General features: G+C 55.3%; 1 protein-coding gene across 2 annotated transcripts in view; it reads left to right on the top strand.

Annotated features, from left to right (window-relative positions):
* PTPA (protein phosphatase 2 phosphatase activator) overlaps positions 1-18,541 on the top strand; it is a 623,109-nt gene that overhangs the window by 233,946 nt on the left and 370,622 nt on the right. For both annotated transcript variants that reach the window (XM_086924847.1, XM_086924848.1), the window contains exon 5: positions 17,390-17,507. In XM_086924847.1, the coding sequence (XP_086780973.1) occupies positions 17,390-17,507 (118 nt within the window). The remainder of the gene's footprint in view (positions 1-17,389; positions 17,508-18,541) is intronic.

Raw genomic sequence — 18,541 nt, 5'->3', positions numbered from 1 at the left:
TGCTAGGGAGTCTCCACTGAGCTCTGCTCAGTTTTCTCATTCTTACTAGTGAACTTTTCTACTACAATCAAGACATGTCTGACAAGGAGAAGAAGGCCTTATTCAGGCCTGTGCGTCATGTGGGAAAAAACGACTTTTTGTGGAAGATAAGCATGAAAGCTGTATACATTGCTTATACCCGGACCACAAGGCCACTGACTGCAAGATTTGTAGAACGTTCTCTACAAAAACGCTTCGGGACAGAGAGGGCCGGCTTGACTCGGAAGGAGGTGCTCTCATCAGATGAAGAGGATTCAACATCTCTGGCTTCCTCTCACAGATCCAAGAAGAGGGGTAGGTCTCCTCCTTCTTCTTCTTCTTCAGCCGAGCCCCCTATCAAGGCCCCTCATAAGATCTCTGACAGGTCTGAGAGGGCTAGTCCCATTAAATCTCCTCACAGAAGTGAAAAGGAGAGGCAGGGACAGACTGCTGGATTGGTTACAGCCACTAAGGACAATAACATCAGTGGGGGGCAGGATATCCTTTTGTCTGAACAGCTGGAAATGTATAACATAGGACCAGTGGGTCCTGAATATTGTTCAGAGTGGCCATACGTTGGAATTCCAAGATCTTCCTCCAACAAGAGCTCCGGGCGCCAACCGCACAAAACATCTGGGTCTGCTCCACCTCGAAGCCCACCAATTGTTCATCAAGGGGGCAATAGAACCGGTACCTCTCTCTCAGAGGGGCAGAGGTTTTTATTCCAGGTTCTTGGCGCCCCATACTAGACCTACGAGAGCTCAACGCTTATCTCATCAAACTCTCTTTCAGGATGGTCACTCTGCAAGATATTCTTCCTCTTTTGAACACAGGCGATTTTTTGGCGTCTCTGGATTTAGAAGATGCGTATTTCCACATACCGATACACCCAGCTCACAGACAATATCTACGCTTCACAGTGGGCAAGAGCCATTTCCAATTCAAGGTGCTTCCGTTTGGCCTCCGGTCTGCACCACGGGCCTTCACCAAAGTGTTAGCACCAGTAGCAGCATTTCTACAAAAACAATCCCTGGAGGTTTTCCCTTACTTGGACGACTGGCTCGTCAAGGCTCCATCTTTCAAGGAAACTTCTCAAGCCGTTTCAACTTGCATCCAGTTGTTCATTCACCTGGGCCTTCAGCTAAACAAACACAAGTCAGTTCTGCAGCCCTCAAGATCCACAAGGTTCCTTGGGGCCATTTTGGACACGACGCACTGCACAGCTCGTCCTTCGGAGGAACGTCAACAAAAGTTGATCGTCTCGGCTCGCCAACTGTTCCAAAAGAAATGCCTTTCAGTCCGACAATACAAGTCCCTGCTCGGGTCGATGTCATCCTGCATACCATTAAGCGAATGCATCCTCTGCAGGAAGAGCTAGACAAACAATGGTGTCAGGCAGAGGGATCATTCAACAACAAGGTGTTTGTGACGCCACAAATGAGAACAGCATGCGAGTGGTGGCAAGTAAAAGACAATATCGCAGAAGGTCTGACATTCAGGATTTCACCATTCCCCCTGATTATGACTACAGATGCCGCTTTGGAAGGCTGGGGAGCAGTGCTCCGAGAGCTTCAAGTCAGCGGACACTGGAGTCCAGACCAGCGCCAGCTCCATATAAATTTTTTGGAGCTAACGGCCATTCGGTTGGCTTTGCAGGCTTTCCTTCCCAGAGTTCAAAATCAAACAGTGCTGGTCCGGACGGACAATACGACGGCCATGCACTACATCAAAAAGCAAGGAGGAACGAAGTCACAAACTCCGTCCAAAGAAGCTCAGAGAATCTGGGATTCTGCGATTCTGCACGGGATCAATTTGAAGGCCGAACACCTGGCAGGTTCTCTCAATGTCACGGCGGATGCCCTGAGTCGCCAGACAGAGGTGAATCACGAATGGGAATTGAATCCGTCCATTCTAGAGAGTGTGTTCTCGGTCTGGGGGACACCGACCATCGACCTCTTTGCCTCTCCTGTGAACGCCAAATGCTGTTTCTACGCAAGCAAAGTTCACCATCCGGGATCTCTGGGGAACGCCCTTTCGATTGCCTGGTACGGCGCATTCTTTTCCGCTTTTCCGCCAATTCCCCTCATCCCACGAGTACTCAGGAAGATGAAGGCGGAAGCTTGCAAGATGATTCTCATTGCACCAGCGTGGCCCCGGCAATTCTGGTACACAGAACTCCTTCTACTCTCCCAGGATCATCCAATTCACTTGAGACCAATTCCATCCCTATTATCGAGGAATCAGGGGCAGGTGTTCCATCCGGATCCGAAATCCCTGCACTTCACAGCATGGCTCCTGAACACAGAGAGTTCCGTCATCTGAATCTCCCCAAAGAGTGTAGAGAAGTGTTGTCCCAGGCTCGAGCACCAAGCACTAATAAAACTTACAAGGCGAAATGGAAGAGGTTCTGCCTGTGGTGTCAAAGACAAGGTCTCCATCCTTACAAATCTCTGCCTCATCAACTTTTGCCATATATACTATCAATGGCTAAGTCTGGGTTGGCGCATTCGTCTGTGAAGGTACATCTTGCAGCCATATTGAGGTTTCGGCGCAGTTCTTCAGGCCCGTCCTTTCTTATGGCTTGTTTCGGATGTATCCTCCTGTTCGCCCTCCTCCGCCAGTTTGGCAGCTCAATCTTGTCCTGGCTCAACTCATGAAAGCTCCGTTTGAGCCGGTGCACAAGGCGGACTTGAAATTCCTGTCTTGGAAACTTGCCCTCCTCTTAACTCTAACATCAGCGAGAAGAGTTAGTGAGCTTCAAGCCCTATCCATAGTGCATCCATTCCTTCAATTCAAAAAGGATGTGCTTATACTTCGCACCAATCCGAAATTTATTCCAAAGGTGCCGTCTGAGTTCCACTTGAATGAACCTTTGATTTTAAAGTCTTTCTTTCCGCGCCCTTCTACGCCTGCGGAACGTACATTACATTCTTTGGAAGTTCAAAGATGCTTGAAATTCTACTTAGAACGCACACGACCCTTTCGAAAATCATCCCAATTGTTTGTGTCCTACAGCGCACCATGGAAGGGGTTTCCTTTGGCAAAGAGTGGCATTTCCCGCTGGATCTCAAGTGCGATTCAATTCTGCCATCAGGAGGCGGGCAAGCCATTGGACAGAAAAGTCCGTGCACATTCCACAAGGTCTGTGGCAACGTCTGTGGCTCTTTTCTCTGGAGTCGCCATAAAGGACATATGCAGGGCAGCAACGTGGAGCAGTACTCATACCTTCACGAAACACTACTGCCTGGAGTCTGCAGGACGAGACGACGCGGCTGTTGGTCAAGCAGTTCTGCGGAATCTTTTTCATTGAGAGGTGAGCTTTCCCTACAGTCCCTCCTTCCTGGTGAGCACATTTTGTTTCTTGTTTTACTATGCTATAAGTATTGCTATATGGTTATGTGATGCCTTGTATTTACAAAATGTGTCTGGTAATTTACTGCTAGCTACTCTGATACAAAGCATGGGAATCTATGAAATACTGGGGCAAGAAAACAAGTTACTTACCTGTAACTTTCTTTCCCCAGTATTGGTAACGTTCATAGATTCCCATGCGCCCACCCTCCTCCCCTGGGAAAGCTCAGTCTTTTTACAGAGTTAGTGGCGGTTTGCACAACGGCTACGAAAATCTGAGGCTCTGAGCTCTCTCAGGAAGGTTCTATGGGGTGAGGCTGCTCTGATTGGTCCTGGCAAAATTTTGGTCTCTTTTACACAAAGAGAGTGATAGGATACAAAATGAGATGAGGCCTAGGCCTATTTTTCTCTTTTGTTTCTATGGTTGTGATACTACCGAGGCTCCCATTCTGACGACTGGGAATGATACAAAGCATGGGAATCTATGAAAGTTACCAATACTGGGGAACCAAAGTTACAGGTAAGTAACTTGTTTTCTTCTGGTGTGTGCAGCAGGAAGTAGGGATCTGTTCCTGTGTTTTGCACAAGGTGAGAGGCTCAGTTCCGGTGTGTGAAGCAGGAGCTGAGAGGCTCAGTTCCAGTGAGTGCAACAGGAGGTTAGAGGCTCAGTTTCGGTGTGTGCTGCAGGAGGGGAAAGGCTCAGTTACAGTGCGTGCAGCAGAATGCGAGATGCTCCGCTCCCATGTGAAGCAGGTGAGATGCTCAGTTCCGGTGTGTGCTGCAGGAGCTGAGAGGCTCTGTTCCAGTGAGTGCAACAGGAGGTGAGAGGCTCAGTTCCAGTCTGTGCTGCAGGAGGAGAAAATCTCAGTTTCTGTGTTTTGCAGGGGTGAGAGGCTCGTTCGCAGGGTGTGCGCCTCAGTTTTGGTGTGTTGCATGAGGTCACAGGCTCAGATCTAGTGTGTGCAGCGGGAGGTGAGGCTCGGATATAGTGTGTGCAGCAGGAGGTGGGGGCTCAGTTCCAGTTTGTGCAGCAGGAGCTGAGAGGCTCAGTTCCAGTGTGTGCAGCAGCAGGTGGGTGGGCTCAGTTCCAGTGTGTGCAGCAGCAGGTGGGGGCTCAGTTCCAGTTTGTGCTGCAGGAGCTGAGAGGCTCAGTTCCAGTGTGTGCAGCAGCAGGTGGGGGCTCAGTTCCAGTGTGTGCAGCAGCAGGTGGGGGCTCAGTTCCAGTGTGTGCAGCAGCAGGTTGGAGGCTCAGTTCCAGTTTGTGCTGCAGGAGCTGAGAGGCTCAGTTCCAGTGTGTGCAGCAGCAGGTGGGGGCTCAGTTCCAGTGTGTGCAGCAGCAGGTGGGGGGCTCAGTTCCAGTGTGTGCAGCAGCAGGTGGGGGCTCAGTTCCAGTGTGTGCAGCAGCAGGTGGGGGCTCAGTTCCAGTGTGTGCAGCAGCAGGTGGGGAGCTCATTTCCAGTGTGTGCAGCAGCAGGTGGGGGGCTCATTTCCAGTGTGTGCAGCATCAGGTGGGGGGCTCAGTTCCAGTGTGTGCAGCAGCAGGTGGGGGGCTCTGTTCCAGTGTGTGCAGCCGCAGGTGTGAGGCTCAGTTCCAGTGTGTGCAGCAGCAGGTGGGGGCTCAGTTCCAGTGTGTGCAGCAGCAGGTGGGGGGCTCAGTTCCAGTGTGTGCAGCAGCAGGTGGGGGCTCAGTTCCAGTGTGTGCAGCAGCAGGTGGGGGGCTCAGTTCCAGTGTGTGCAGCAGCAGGTTGGAGGCTCAGTTCCAGTTTGTGCTGCAGGAAGTGAGAGGCTCAGTTCCAGTGTGTGCAGCAGCAGGTGGGGGCTCAGTTCCAGTGTGTGCAGCAGCAGGTGGGGGGCTCAGTTCCAGTGTGTGCAGCAGCAGGTGGGGGCTCAGTTCCAGTGTGTGCAGCAGCAGGTGGGGGCTCAGTTCCAGTGTGTGCAGCAGCAGGTGGGGGCTCAGTTCCAGTGTGTGCAGCAGCAGGTGAGGAGCTCATTTCCAGTGTGTGCAGCAGCAGGTGGGGGGCTCATTTCCAGTGTGTGCAGCAGCAGGTGGGGGGCTCAGTTCCAGTGTGTGCAGCAGCAGGTGGGGGGCTCTGTTCCAGTGTGTGCAGCCGCAGGTGTGAGGCTCAGTTCCAGTGTGTGCAGCAGCAGGTGGGGGCTCAGTTCCAGTGTGTGCAGCAGCAGGTGGGGGGCTCAGTTCCAGTGTGTGCAGCAGCAGGTGGGAGGCTCAGTTCCAGTGTGTGCAGCTGCAGGTGGGGGGCTCGGTTCCAGTGTGTGCAGCAGCAGGTGGGGGCTCAGTTCCAGTGTGTGCAGCAGCAGGTGGGGTCTCAGTTCCAGTGTGTGCAGCAGCAGGTGGGGGGCTCAGTTCCAGTGTGTGCAGCAGCAGATTGGAGGCTCAGTTCCAGTTTGTGCTGCAGGAGCTGAGAGGCTCAGTTCCAGTGTGTGCAGCAGCAGGTGGGGGCTCAGTTCCAGTGTGTGCAGCAGCAGGTGGGGGGCTCAGTTCCAGTGTGTGCAGCAGCAGGTGGGGGCTCAGTTCCAGTGTGTGCAGCAGCAGGTGGGGGCTCAGTTCCAGTGTGTGCAGCAGCAGGTGGGAGGCTCAGTTCCAGTGTGTGCAGCAGCAGGTGGGGAGCTCATTTCCAGTGTGTGCAGCAGCAGGTGGGGGGCTCATTTCCAGTGTGTGCAGCAGCAGGTGGGGGGCTCAGTTCCAGTGTGTGCAGCAGCAGGTGGGGGGCTCTGTTCCAGTGTGTGAAGCCGCAGGTGTGAGGCTCAGTTCCAGTGTGTGCAGCAGCAGGTGGGGGCTCAGTTCCAGTGTGTGCAGCAGCAGGTGGGGGCTCAGTTCCAGTGTGTGCAGCAGCAGGTGGGGGGCTCAGTTCCAGTGTGTGCAGCAGCAGGTGGGGGCTCAGTTCCAGTGTGTGCAGCAGCAGGTGGGGGCTCAGTTCCAGTGTGTGCAGCAGCAGGTGAGGAGCTCATTTCCAGTGTGTGCAGCAGCAGGTGGGGGGCTCATTTCCAGTGTGTGCAGCAGCAGGTGGGGGGCTCAGTTCCAGTGTGTGCAGCAGCAGGTGGGGGGCTCTGTTCCAGTGTGTGCAGCCGCAGGTGTGAGGCTCAGTTCCAGTGTGTGCAGCAGCAGGTGGGGGCTCAGTTCCAGTGTGTGCAGCAGCAGGTGGGGGGCTCAGTTCCAGTGTGTGCAGCAGCAGGTGGGAGGCTCAGTTCCAGTGTGTGCAGCTGCAGGTGGGGGGCTCGGTTCCAGTGTGTGCAGCAGCAGGTGGGGGCTCAGTTCCAGTGTGTGCAGCAGCAGGTGGGGGCTCAGTTCCAGTGTGTGCAGCAGCAGGTGGGGGGCTCAGTTCCAGTGTGTGCAGCAGCAGATTGGAGGCTCAGTTCCAGTTTGTGCTGCAGGAGCTGAGAGGCTCAGTTCCAGTGTGTGCAGCAGCAGGTGGGGGCTCAGTTCCAGTGTGTGCAGCAGCAGGTGGGGGGCTCAGTTCCAGTGTGTGCAGCAGCAGGTGGGGGCTCAGTTCCAGTGTGTGCAGCAGCAGGTGGGGGCTCAGTTCCAGTGTGTGCAGCAGCAGGTGGGGGCTCAGTTCCAGTGTGTGCAGCAGCAGGTGGGGAGCTCATTTCCAGTGTGTGCAGCAGCAGGTGGGGGGCTCATTTCCAGTGTGTGCAGCAGCAGGTGGGGGGCTCAGTTCCAGTGTGTGAAGCCGCAGGTGTGAGGCTCAGTTCCAGTGTGTGCAGCAGCAGGTGGGGGCTCAGTTCCAGTGTGTGCAGCAGCAGGTGGGGGGCTCAGTTCCAGTGTGTGCAGCAGCAGGTGGGGGGCTCAGTTCCAGTGTGTGCAGCAGCAGGTGGGGGCTCAGTTCCAGTGTGTGCAGCAGCAGGTGGGGGCTCAGTTCCAGTGTGTGCAGCAGCAGGTGGGGGCTCAGTTCCAGTGTGTGCAGCAGCAGGTGAGGAGCTCATTTCCAGTGTGTGCAGCAGCAGGTGGGGGGCTCATTTCCAGTGTGTGCAGCAGCAGGTGGGGGCTCAGTTCCAGTGTGTGCAGCAGCAGGTGGGGGGCTCTGTTCCAGTGTGTGCAGCCGCAGGTGTGAGGCTCAGTTCCAGTGTGTGCAGCAGCAGGTGGGGGCTCAGTTCCAGTGTGTGCAGCAGCAGGTGGGGGGCTCAGTTCCAGTGTGTGCAGCAGCAGGTGGGAGGCTCAGTTCCAGTGTGTGCAGCTGCAGGTGGGGGGCTCGGTTCCAGTGTGTGCAGCAGCAGGTGGGGGCTCAGTTCCAGTGTGTGCAGCAGCAGGTGGGGGCTCAGTTCCAGTGTGTGCAGCAGCAGGTGGGGGTCTCAGTTCCAGTGTGTGCAGCAGCAGATTGGAGGCTCAGTTCCAGTTTGTGCTGCAGGAGCTGAGAGGCTCAGTTCCAGTGTGTGCAGCAGCAGGTGGGGGCTCAGTTCCAGTGTGTGCAGCAGCAGGTGGGGGGCTCAGTTCCAGTGTGTGCAGCAGCAGGTGGGGGCTCAGTTCCAGTGTGTGCAGCAGCAGGTGGGGGCTCAGTTCCAGTGTGTGCAGCAGCAGGTGGGGGCTCAGTTCCAGTGTGTGCAGCAGCAGGTGGGGAGCTCATTTCCAGTGTGTGCAGCAGCAGGTGGGGGGCTCATTTCCAGTGTGTGCAGCAGCAGGTGGGGGGCTCAGTTCCACTGTGTGCAGCAGCAGGTGGGGGGCTCTGTTCCAGTGTGTGCAGCAGCAGGTGGGGGCTCAGTTCCAGTGTGTGCAGCAGCAGGTGGGGGGCTCAGTTCCAGTGTGTGCAGCAGCAGGTGGGAGGCTCAGTTCCAGTGTGTGCAGCTGCAGGTGGGGGGCTCGGTTCCAGTGTTTGCAGCAGCAGGTGGGGGCTCAGTTCCAGTGTGTGCAGCAGCAGGTGGGGAGCTCATTTCCAGTGTGTGCAGCAGCAGGTGGGGGGCTCAGTTCCAGTGTGTGCAGCAGCAGGTGGGGGGCTCTGTTCCAGTGTGTGCAGCCGCAGGTGTGAGGCTCAGTTCCAGTGTGTGCAGCAGCAGGTGGGGGCTCAGTTCCAGTGTGTGCAGCAGCAGGTGGGGGCTCAGTTCCAGTGTGTGCAGCAGCAGGTGGGGGGCTCATTTCCAGTGTGTGCAGCAGCAGGTGGGGGGCTCAGTTCCAGTGTGTGCAGCAGCAGGTGGGGAGCTCATTTCCAGTGTGTGCAGCAGCAGGTGGGGGGCTCAGTTCCAGTGTGAGCAGCAGCAGGTGGGGGGCTCAGTTCCAGTGTGTGCAGCAGCAGGTGGGGGGCTCAGTTCCAGTGTGTGCAGCAGCAGGTGGGGAGCTCAGTTCCAGTGTGTGCAGCAGCAGGTGGGGGGCTCAGTTCCAGTGTGTGCAGCAGCAGGTGGGGGCTCAGTTCCAGTGTGTGCAGCCGCAGGTGTGAGGCTCAGTTCCAGTGTGTGCAGCAGCAGGTGGGGGCTCAGTTCCAGTGTGTGCAGCAGCAGGTGGGGGCTCAGTTCCGGTGTGTGCAGCAGCAGGTGGGGGGCTCATTTCCAGTGTGTGCAGCAGCAGGTGGGGGGCTCAGTTCCAGGGTGTGCAGCAGCAGGTGGGGGGCTCTGTTCCAGTGTGTGCAGCCGCAGGTGTGAGGCTCAGTTCCAGTGTGTGCAGCAGCAGGTGGGGGCTCAGTTCCAGTGTGTGCAGCAGCAGGTGGGGGGCTCAGTTCCAGTGTGTGCAGCAGCAGGTGGGAGGCTCAGTTCCAGTGTGTGCAGCTGCAGGTGGGGGGCTCGGTTCCAGTGTGTGCAGCAGCAGGTGGGGGGCTCGGTTCCAGTGTGTGCAGCAGCAGGTGGGGGCTCAGTTCCAGTGTGTGCAGCAGCAGGTGGGAGGCTCAGTTCCAGTGTTTGCAGCAGCAGGTGGGGGGGCTCAGTTCCAGTGTGTGCAGCAGCAGGTGGGAGGCTCAGTTCTGGTGAGTGCAGCAGCAGGTGGGGGGCTCAGTTCAGGTGTGTGCAGCAGCAGGTGGGGGGCTCAGTTCCGGTGTATGCTGCAGGAGGTGGGAGGCTGAGTTACAGTGTGTGCGACAGTAGGTGGGAGGCTCCGTTCTGGTGTGTGCATCAATAGGGAAGAGGCTCTGTTCTGGTGTGCTGCAGGCGGTGGGAAGCTCAGTTCTTCTATGTGCTGCTGGAGGTGAGAGGCTCAGTACCAGTGAGTGTAGCAGAAGTTGAGAGGCTCAGTTCCATGGTGCTGCAGGAGGTGAGGGGCTCAGTTATGCTGTGTGATGCAGGAGGTGTGAGGCTCAGTTATGCTGTGTGAGGCAGCAGGTGAGAGGCTAAGTTCTGGTGTGTGCTGCAGGAGGTGGCAGGCTCAATTCGGGTGTGTGCTGCAGGAGGGGAGAGGCTCAGTTCCGGTGTGTGCTGCAGGAGGTGGCAGGTTCAGTTCTGGTGTGTGCTGCAGGAGGTGGCAGGCTCAGTTCCGTTGTGTGCTGCAGGAGGTGGCAGGCTCAGTTCCAGTGTGTGCTGCAGGAGGTGAGAGGCTCAGTTCTGGTGTGTGCTGCAGGAGGTGGGAGGCTCAGTACCCGGTGTGTGCTGCAGGAGGTGGGAGGCTCAGTACCCGGTGTGTGCTGCAAGAGGTGGGCGGCTCAGTTCTGGTGTGTGCTGCGGGAGATGAGAGGCTCAGTTCCCGGTGTGCTGCGGGAGGTGGCAGGCTCAGTTCCGGTGTGTGCTGCAGGTGGCGAGAGGCTCAGTTCTGGTGTGTGCTGCAGGAGGTGGCAGGCTCAGTTCTGGTGTGTGCTGCAGGAGGTGGCAGGCTCAGTTCTGGTGTGTGTTGCAGGAGGTGAGAGGCTCATTTCTGGTGTGTGCTGCAGGAGGTGAGAGGCTCAGTTCTGGTGTGTGCTGCAGGAGGCGGGAGGCTCAGTACCCGGTGTGTGCTGCAGGAGGTGGCCGGCTCAGTTCCGGTGTGTGCTCCGGGGGGGTGAGAGGCTCCGCTCCGGTGTGTGCTCCAGGAGGTGAGAGGCTCCGCTCCGGTGTGTGCTCCAGGAGGTGAGAGGCTCAGTTCTGGGTGTGCTCCAAGAGGTCAGAGGCTTAGGTTCGAGGTATGTGGGCTGCTGAATTCATATCTGTGCATAGATCGCCGCCTAGTGTTGGGTCCGGATGATTGCACATTGTTGTCCTGGAAGAGTCTTCGAAGTATCACGAGATAGGTGGCTCCTCCCCTGGACTACAGTGCGCATGGGCATCGACTCCATCCCCAGATTGTTTTTTTCCGCCATTGGGTTCGGATGTGTTTCGGTTCCCTCTGTCGGAATCGATAGTTGTTTAACTTTCTTTACTTGAGACCAAAAGGTCTTTAGGACTCGCATCGGTATTGTTTATCGTTCGGGTTGGTTATTCATCGGCTCCGAACACCCGCTGTCCTTCCGCGTGCTATCGGCGCGAACGGGCCTACACGACGCTCAAGACTACTTCATCATGGAACGAAGTCCATTTAAGAGGTGCCCAGTGTGTGCCTCAAAGTACCCGCACATCGATGTGCACCCAGTGTGCAACAAGTGCTTGTCACCGGACCACGACGAGGCCAAGTGTATGGCCTGTTCCAAGTTCCGGTCGAAGAAGACTCTCAAGCTACGACGGGCCGCTAGACTGCAGGCCCAGAGCTCGGCACCCCCTCCAGCGAACATCTTCGAGGAGGATGTTGAAGACGACACCATCCAAAATGTCTCGGACTCTAACCCGGCGTCGGAGGTCGAGGAAAGCTACGACGCGGAAGATGAGGAGTTCGAGGAAGTCGTCGAGGAGGTAGGGGACGACGACGGGCCCATTGCCACCGTAGAGGATAGCTCGGAGGAGGAGCTTCCTCACACTGACTCTGGGGCCAGCCACCATTATGAGGCCCAGGTCGAGGGATCGCCTTCGGGCCTTACCCAAGATCTCGATACCCGTCCCACGGCTCCGCCTTCCGGCCCGGCCACGGACATTGGTGCAGCACCGCTCCAGGTGCAGAAACTGAAAGTGAAACCGTCGGTATCAACGCCACCAGTATCGAAACCGAAAGGGCAAGTCGCACTGGTTGGATCTAAGGCTTCGGAGGCTTCGGAGGCCTCGGCGCCGAAGAAATCCTAGATGGCCGTCGAGCTCAAGAGCCACGCCAAAATGGCTGATCCGAAGACTGCGGTGTCAAAGCCGAAGGCGCCCGACGTGGCCGCGTCGGCGCCGAAGTTGGTCGACGCTCTCAAAAGTCGCGTCGACGCCAAAAAGGTCGATGACCATAAGAAGGCCCCGAAGAAGCGCCAGGACGACCCCAAGTCTCTGGCTGCACCGCTTCCGGTTGACAAGGCGTCGGCTCCGAAGACTGCGGCCTTGGTCGCCGACCCTAATCCGGCTTCGGAGGACTCTCTCGAGCCAGTCCGTCCCTCTGCTTCGTTTACCAAGAAGGTCCCGGAGTCTCTTCAGCGTATTCGGGAGGGGGCCGCGGAGGTCGAGCCAAAGAAGACTGTGTCGCCCAAGCCTCTGCAGAAATTGGCGAAGGCGCAGACGCCGATTCTTTTCACGCTGCCGCCGAGGACGGCGCCGAAGGCTTTCGCTGCGAAACCTGGGACCGGAGTGCCCTTAAAGTTGGCTTCGACGCCGAAGGCATTGTCGGTGGTTCCAAACCCACGACACCAGCCACTGGCGGAGGAGGAGCGTCGAGAGGTGGTCATCGACGCCAACACAGGCAAGCTGTCTCTCCTTAAACGGAAGATCACGCCGGAGCCAGCGTTGGAGCACTTCCACATCCCTCTTAAGAAGAAGTTGGTCTCTGCGGGTACATCTGCCCCTATGGAGCCTGTATCTCCGCAAGGTCAGGAACTCTCACCCACTCATTCCAATGCTGGGGAGGGTGATGGAGAAGACGAGGATGAGTATGCTTATCCAGTTTACTCGGACTCAGAGGATGTCACTGAGCCTTGGTCTGCTGGGGGAGACCCAAGGGACCTCCATTCGGGACACGAGCCACAACTTTTTGCTGCAAAAACTTCCCCGACAGAAGACTCTGCGGCCTTCAACGCTCTAATTGAAAGGGCTGCAGCCAATCATGACGTCGACCTCCATGCAGACCCAGTGGATGTCGATTTTCTTTTTGACACTTTCTCAGTGGCTGAAAAAACTGTCAAGACACTGCCAATGCTCAAAGGAGTGTTAAAGCATGCGCCAGAGGTTTTAAAGGAGCCCCCCCGGGCAAGAGTCATTAATCCTCGTATTGACAAAAAGTACAAGGCAGCACCCACTGATCCGACGTACATCAAGGGACAGTTGCCGCTAGACTCTCTGGTTGTCTCCAACGCACGTAAACGTGCCAACTCACAGACCATGGGTGATGCTCCTCCCCCAGACAAGGAGTCAAAGGTGTTTGAGGCATCAGGGAAACGTATTGCTGCGCAGGCAGCCAATATATGGCGCATATCCAACACGCAGGCGCTACTTGCACGCTACGACAGGGCACACTATGACACTCTAGAGACCCTTCTACAGCACTTACCAGATCAGTACAAGGAGGCTGCCGAAATGTTGATTCAGGAGGGAAAACTTATCACTAATGCCTCAATTAAGTGTGCTCTAGATGTAGCTGATACCGCCTCACGCGCAGTAAACACTAGCGCTCTACTACGCCGACATGCATGGCTCAGAATCTCAGGCTTCAAACCGGACATTCAGACTACCATCCTAAACCAAACTGTCAATCCTGACCACCTGTTTGGGCCAGAAGTGGATGCCACCCTCGAAAAGATGAAAAAAGACACTGACACTGCTAAATCTATGGGTGCCCTGCAGTCCCAGCAGTTTCGGGGTGGTTCCTTTCGCCGCTCCAATAACAGAGGCACCTCGAGGGGTCAGGCGTCCCAATCCACGCAATTCTATAAAAGTAACACCCAATCCTCATATACCAACAAGGGTCGGGGTGGATACCGTGGCAACAACGTCAAAGGCAGAGGGCGTGGAAATAACAGCTCCAGGTCCTCCACCGCCAGCAAACAGTGACGCCTTGTCACTGCCCCCCGACCACGCAACACCGGTCGGGGGGAGACTCCAGCAGTTCCTGCCCGTGTGGAAGTCCATCACCACGGACAGGTGGGTCAGATCTATTATCCAATACGGTTATTGTCTGGAGCTAACATCCACTCCACCCAACATACCGCCAAAAAGCCGTCCTATGTCCGGCGAGCACTTGCACTTGTTGCAGCGAGAAGTCAACGTCATGCTGCAAAAAGGGGCAATAGAGCTCGTTCCACTGCAAGAAAGGGGTACAGGTGTTTACTCCCTGTACTTTCTCATTCCAAAGAAGGACGGATCCCTCAGGCCCATCCTAGACCTCAGACCTCTCAACTTATACATTCTGTCAGAGCATTTCCATATGCTCACTCTGCAGCAGGTTCTCCCACTGCTTCGGCAAGGGGACTTCCTGGCAACTCTGGATCTCAAGGATGCATACTTTCACATTCCCCTGCATCCTTCTCACAGAAAGTACCTGAGGTTCACCATTCAGGACCAGCATTACCAGTTCAAGGTTCTGCCTTTTGGGGTCACCACGGCGCCCAGGGTCTTCACGAAGTGCCTAGCAACGGTGGCGGCGCATCTAAGGCATCAAAACATACACGTCTACCCTTATCTGGACGACTGGCTCATTCAGGCAAAGTCGAACCAGCAGTGCGCCGACCACGTGTCCCACACTATTCACCTTCTGCACGATCTGGGATTCTCACTGAATTACCCAAAATCCCATCTCCAGTCCGCCCACATACAGCAGTATCTGGGGGCGACAATAAACACTCTGGCGGCCACTGCGCAGCCGAATTCAGTGAGAATAGACAGCATTCAGTCGCTGGTCCAAGGATTCAGACCTCAGCACTCGCTTCCAGCAAGGGTGTTCATGCAGTTGATAGGCATGATGGCCTCCTGCATCTCCATTGTCCCGCACGCGAGACTACATATGCGCCCGCTTCAGGAGTGCCTAGCACGTCAGTGGACTCAGGCTCATGGGCAACTAACAGACCTAGTGTTGGTGAGCGGTCGGGCGTACAACTCTCTGCATTGGTGGAATCCACAGAACCTTTGCAAGGGCCGACCGTTCCAAGAGCCTGTGCCACAGATTATCCTGACAACGGACGCCTCTCTCCAGGGATGGGGAGCTCATGTACTCCATTACACAGTGCAGGGACTATGGACTCCACAGCAAAAGAAGATGCACATCAATGTGTTGGAACTGATGGCGATCTTCATGGCCTTAAAGGCGTTCAAAGTACATCTGTGCAACAAGGTCGTGTTGATCCGGACGGACATGACGGCCATGTACTACATTCAGAAACAGGGAGGAACACACTCTCCGCAGCTGTCTCATCTGGCTCAGAGCATGTGGAAGTGGGCCATTCAGAGGGGCAACTTCCTCATGGCAGAACACCTCCCAGGCAAGGACAATCAGATGGCAGACCTGCTCAGCAGGCACAGCCACCAAATGCACGAGTGGGAGATACATCCATCAGTACTCCAGCCGTACTTCCAAAGATAGGGTCATCCAGAGATAGACCTGTTCGCCACAAGGGAGAACGCAAAATGCCAAAGCTTCGCCGCCAGGTTCCCACACCCGCAATCGCAGGGCAATGCGATATGGATGAACTGGTCAGGCAAATTTGCGTACGCTTTTCCCCCAGCACCCCTGATACCGCTGGTGGCACGCAAGCTCAGGCAACACTCGATGACTCTCATCCTGATTGCTCCAACATGGGCTCGCCAACCATGGTACACCACGTTTCTAGAACTGTCCGTGGTACCGCATCAAAGGCTTCATCTCACACCCAGCCTTCTGACGCAGAGCCATGGCGACATTCAGCACCTGGATCCGCGACAGCTCAACCTGGCGATCTGGCTCCTGAGGTCCTAGAGTTTGGCTACCTTAACCTTCCTCCCAATTGCATGGACATCATTCGGGAGGCAAGAAAGCCCACTACTAGAGCATGTTATGCGGCCAAATGAAAGCGGTTTGTCATTTATTGAGCAAACCACAACATTAATCCACTTGATGCTTCCATTCAGAACATCATCTGTTACCTGTTCCATCTATACCAGTGTAATTTGGCATATACTTCCATCCGCATTCACCTGTCTGCGATGGCCGCATACCTCCAGAATAGACAGCACCTTTCACTTTTCAAAGTGCCTGCTATCAAAGCCTTTCTGGAAGGACTCAAAAGGGTCATTCCACCAAGGACCCCACCAGCTCCAGAATGGAACCTCAATGTGGTTCTTACAAGACTGATGGGTCCTCCCTTTGAGCCACTACATTCTTGCGAACTTCAGTTCTTGACTTGGAAAGTGGCTTTCTTAGTGGCAATTACATCGCTACGGAGGGTTAGTGAGCTGCAGGCCCTCACAATCCAAGAGCCATTCTTCCAGGTTCATGCTAACAGGGTAGTGCTCCGCACTAACCCTAAATTTCTACCCAAGGTTGTGTCTCAATTCCACTTAAACCAAACAATTGAGTTGCCAGTGTTTTTTCAAAATCCTGAGTCACTGGCGGAGCGGATGCTCCACACCCTTGACGTTAAAAGGGCCCTAATGTATTACATTGATAGGACCAAGGATTTTAGAAAGACTAAGCAGCTTTTCGTTGCTTTTGCGTCACACCACAAGGGTAACGCTATTTCCAAGGCTGGTATTGCTAGGTGGATCGTGAAATGTATTCAAATCTGTTATGCGAAAGCTAAACGCACTCTTACAATTCCACCGAGAGCCCACTCCACCAGAAAGTTGGGGGCCTCTATGGCCTTCCTTGGAAACATTCCCTTAGAGGACATATGTAGAGCAGCCACATGGTCTACCACACATACATTTACTAAACATTACTGTGTAGACGTGCACTCCAAACAGCAGGCAGCTGTAGGGCAGGCTGTTCTCAAGACACTTTTCCAAACTGCTGCAGCTGGCACGGGCGGCCGCCGCTAATGGAGGGACTGCTATATATTCTATGCACAGATATGAATTCAGCAGCCCACATGCCTCGAACTGCAAATGCTACTTACCAATATGCATCTGTTCTTGGCATGTAGGGCTGCTGACATTCATATCGCCCGCCCTCCTCCCCGGCGCCTGTAGCAGCTGCAGGATTTACATATCATTTCATGGCATGGTCATCATTCACAAGGTTCACTCCATCTCGGCCACAATGGCTAAAAACAATCTGGGGATGGAGTCGATGCCCATGCGCACTGTAGTCCAGGGGAGGAGCCACCTATCTCGTGATACTTCGAAGACTCTTCCAGGACAACAATGTGCAATCATCCGGACCCAACACTAGGCGGCGATCTATGCACAGATATGAATGTCAGCAGCCCTACATGCCAAGAACAGATGCATACTGGTAAGTAGCATTTGCATTCCGGTGTGTGCTGCAGGAGGTGGCAGGCTCAGTTCTGGTGTGTGCTGCAGGAGGTGGGAGGCTCAATTCCTGGGTGCTGCAGGTGGTGGCAGGCTCAGTTCCTGTGTGTACTGCAGGAGGTGGGAGGCTCAGTACCCGGTGTGTGATGCAGGAGGGGCTGGCTCAGTTCTGGTGTGTGCTGCGGTGGATGAGAGGCTCAGTTCTGGGTGTGCTCCAGGAGGTGAGAGGCTCAGTTCCGGTGTGTGCTGCAGGAAGTGGCCGGCTCAGTTCTGGTGTGTGCTGCAGGAGGTGGGAGGCTCAGTTCCTGGGTGCTGCAGGAGGTGGCAGGCTCAGTTCCTATTTGTGCTGCAGGAGGCGGGAGGCTCAGTATCCGGTGTGTGCTGCAGGAGGTGGGCGGCTTCGTTCTGGTGTGTGCTGCGGTGTACGAGAGGCTCAGTTCCGGGTGTGCTGCAGGAGGTGAGAGGCTCAGTTCCGGGTGTGCTCCAGGAGATGAGAGGCTCAGTTCCGGTGTGTGCTGCAGGAGGTGGCAGGCTCAGTTCTGGTGTGTGCTGCAGGAGGTGGGAGGCTCAGTTACTGGGTGCTTAGACCTCTGTAAACAGAGATGCTGCGAAGGATGGGCATGAACAATGCACTGTGGGAAAGGAGCTCAGCCCCATAACTGTGTGCCCTCTCTCTCCCCAGGATGCAGAAGGCCTGGTTGCAGCTGTGATCCCTCCATCCCTGAGTGCGGCGGTGCCTGAGGTCGCCCTCTACCTGAAGGAGTCTGTGGGCAACGCGACCCGCATTGATTATGGGACAGGTGCGTCACCTGCATGATTACTTATTTATTCTGCTCCTCCGTCGCTAAGGGGCCCTGTAATAGCGCATTGACTCCCTGCTCTCCTTGCCGTAGCTCCTATTGTAACCCAAGAGGAGCACACTGCCCGACTCCTCTGAACTCTTCCAGCCTCAGAATCGGTTGTGTCCTCTGGTTGATGCTCCCTCTGCCCCGGGCGAGTGTGATGTAGCTAAGGGCAAAGCGATTACTGTCCAGTTAAGGGCAAAGAGAATCGTGTGATTCGGTGCAGGGTGAGTAGTGTTCAGTTTTGGGCACGGAGAGCACTGTGCAGTTAGGCACCAGGGAGCTGGTGGAGTTAGTGGGCGATGCATGGTTTGGACAGGTAAGTGGTGTGTGGGCACAAGGCACCATGAATGCTGTCCAGGACAGGGTGGGTGGTGGGTGGTTTGGAACACGTAAGTGGTGTTTGGGAACCTGGCACCATGAATGCTGTCCAGGACAGGGTGGGTGGTGGGTGGTTTGGACAGGTAAGTGGTGTGTGGGCACAAGGCACCATGATTCTTATCTTGGACAGGGTGGGTGTTGGGTGGTGTGTGGTTTGGGGTGGAGTTGAATTTTTGAAAAGGTGACTGGTGCTCATTTGGGGAGCAGGGTAATATGTGGTTAGGGTGAATAGTGTGCAATTAAAGGGAAGGTCAGTACTTTGAAGTAAAACACCATGGATCTTGTCTAGGGCAGGGAGAGTGGTGTACGATTGTAATGTGGAAATGTGCCTCTTAATGGGCACACCGGTGCAGGGTTCACCCTTATCTTGTCCACGGGTCCATAGACCAACAAACTAGAAATTGGCACTTAAGCTGGAATTCAAAGAACAAGTTTTATTAATCACTCATGAGTGGGACTACGTCCATACAACACCCTCAAGTGTTCCAGGAGGTAGTGCATTGAATACACAGACCATGGTGCTTATATATTGAGTTTGTTGCAGAGTAAGCATGTAGATACAAATGGAAGGTACAGGCCTACACAGAAATAGTTATAGCCAGACATGGGCA

Source organism: Lissotriton vulgaris, chromosome 5, assembly GCF_964263255.1.
Source record: "Lissotriton vulgaris chromosome 5, aLisVul1.2, whole genome shotgun sequence".
Lineage (NCBI taxonomy): Eukaryota > Metazoa > Chordata > Amphibia > Caudata > Salamandridae > Lissotriton > Lissotriton vulgaris.
The sequence above is the reverse complement of the archived record's forward strand: the minus strand, read 5'-3'. Positions and strand labels throughout refer to the sequence as shown.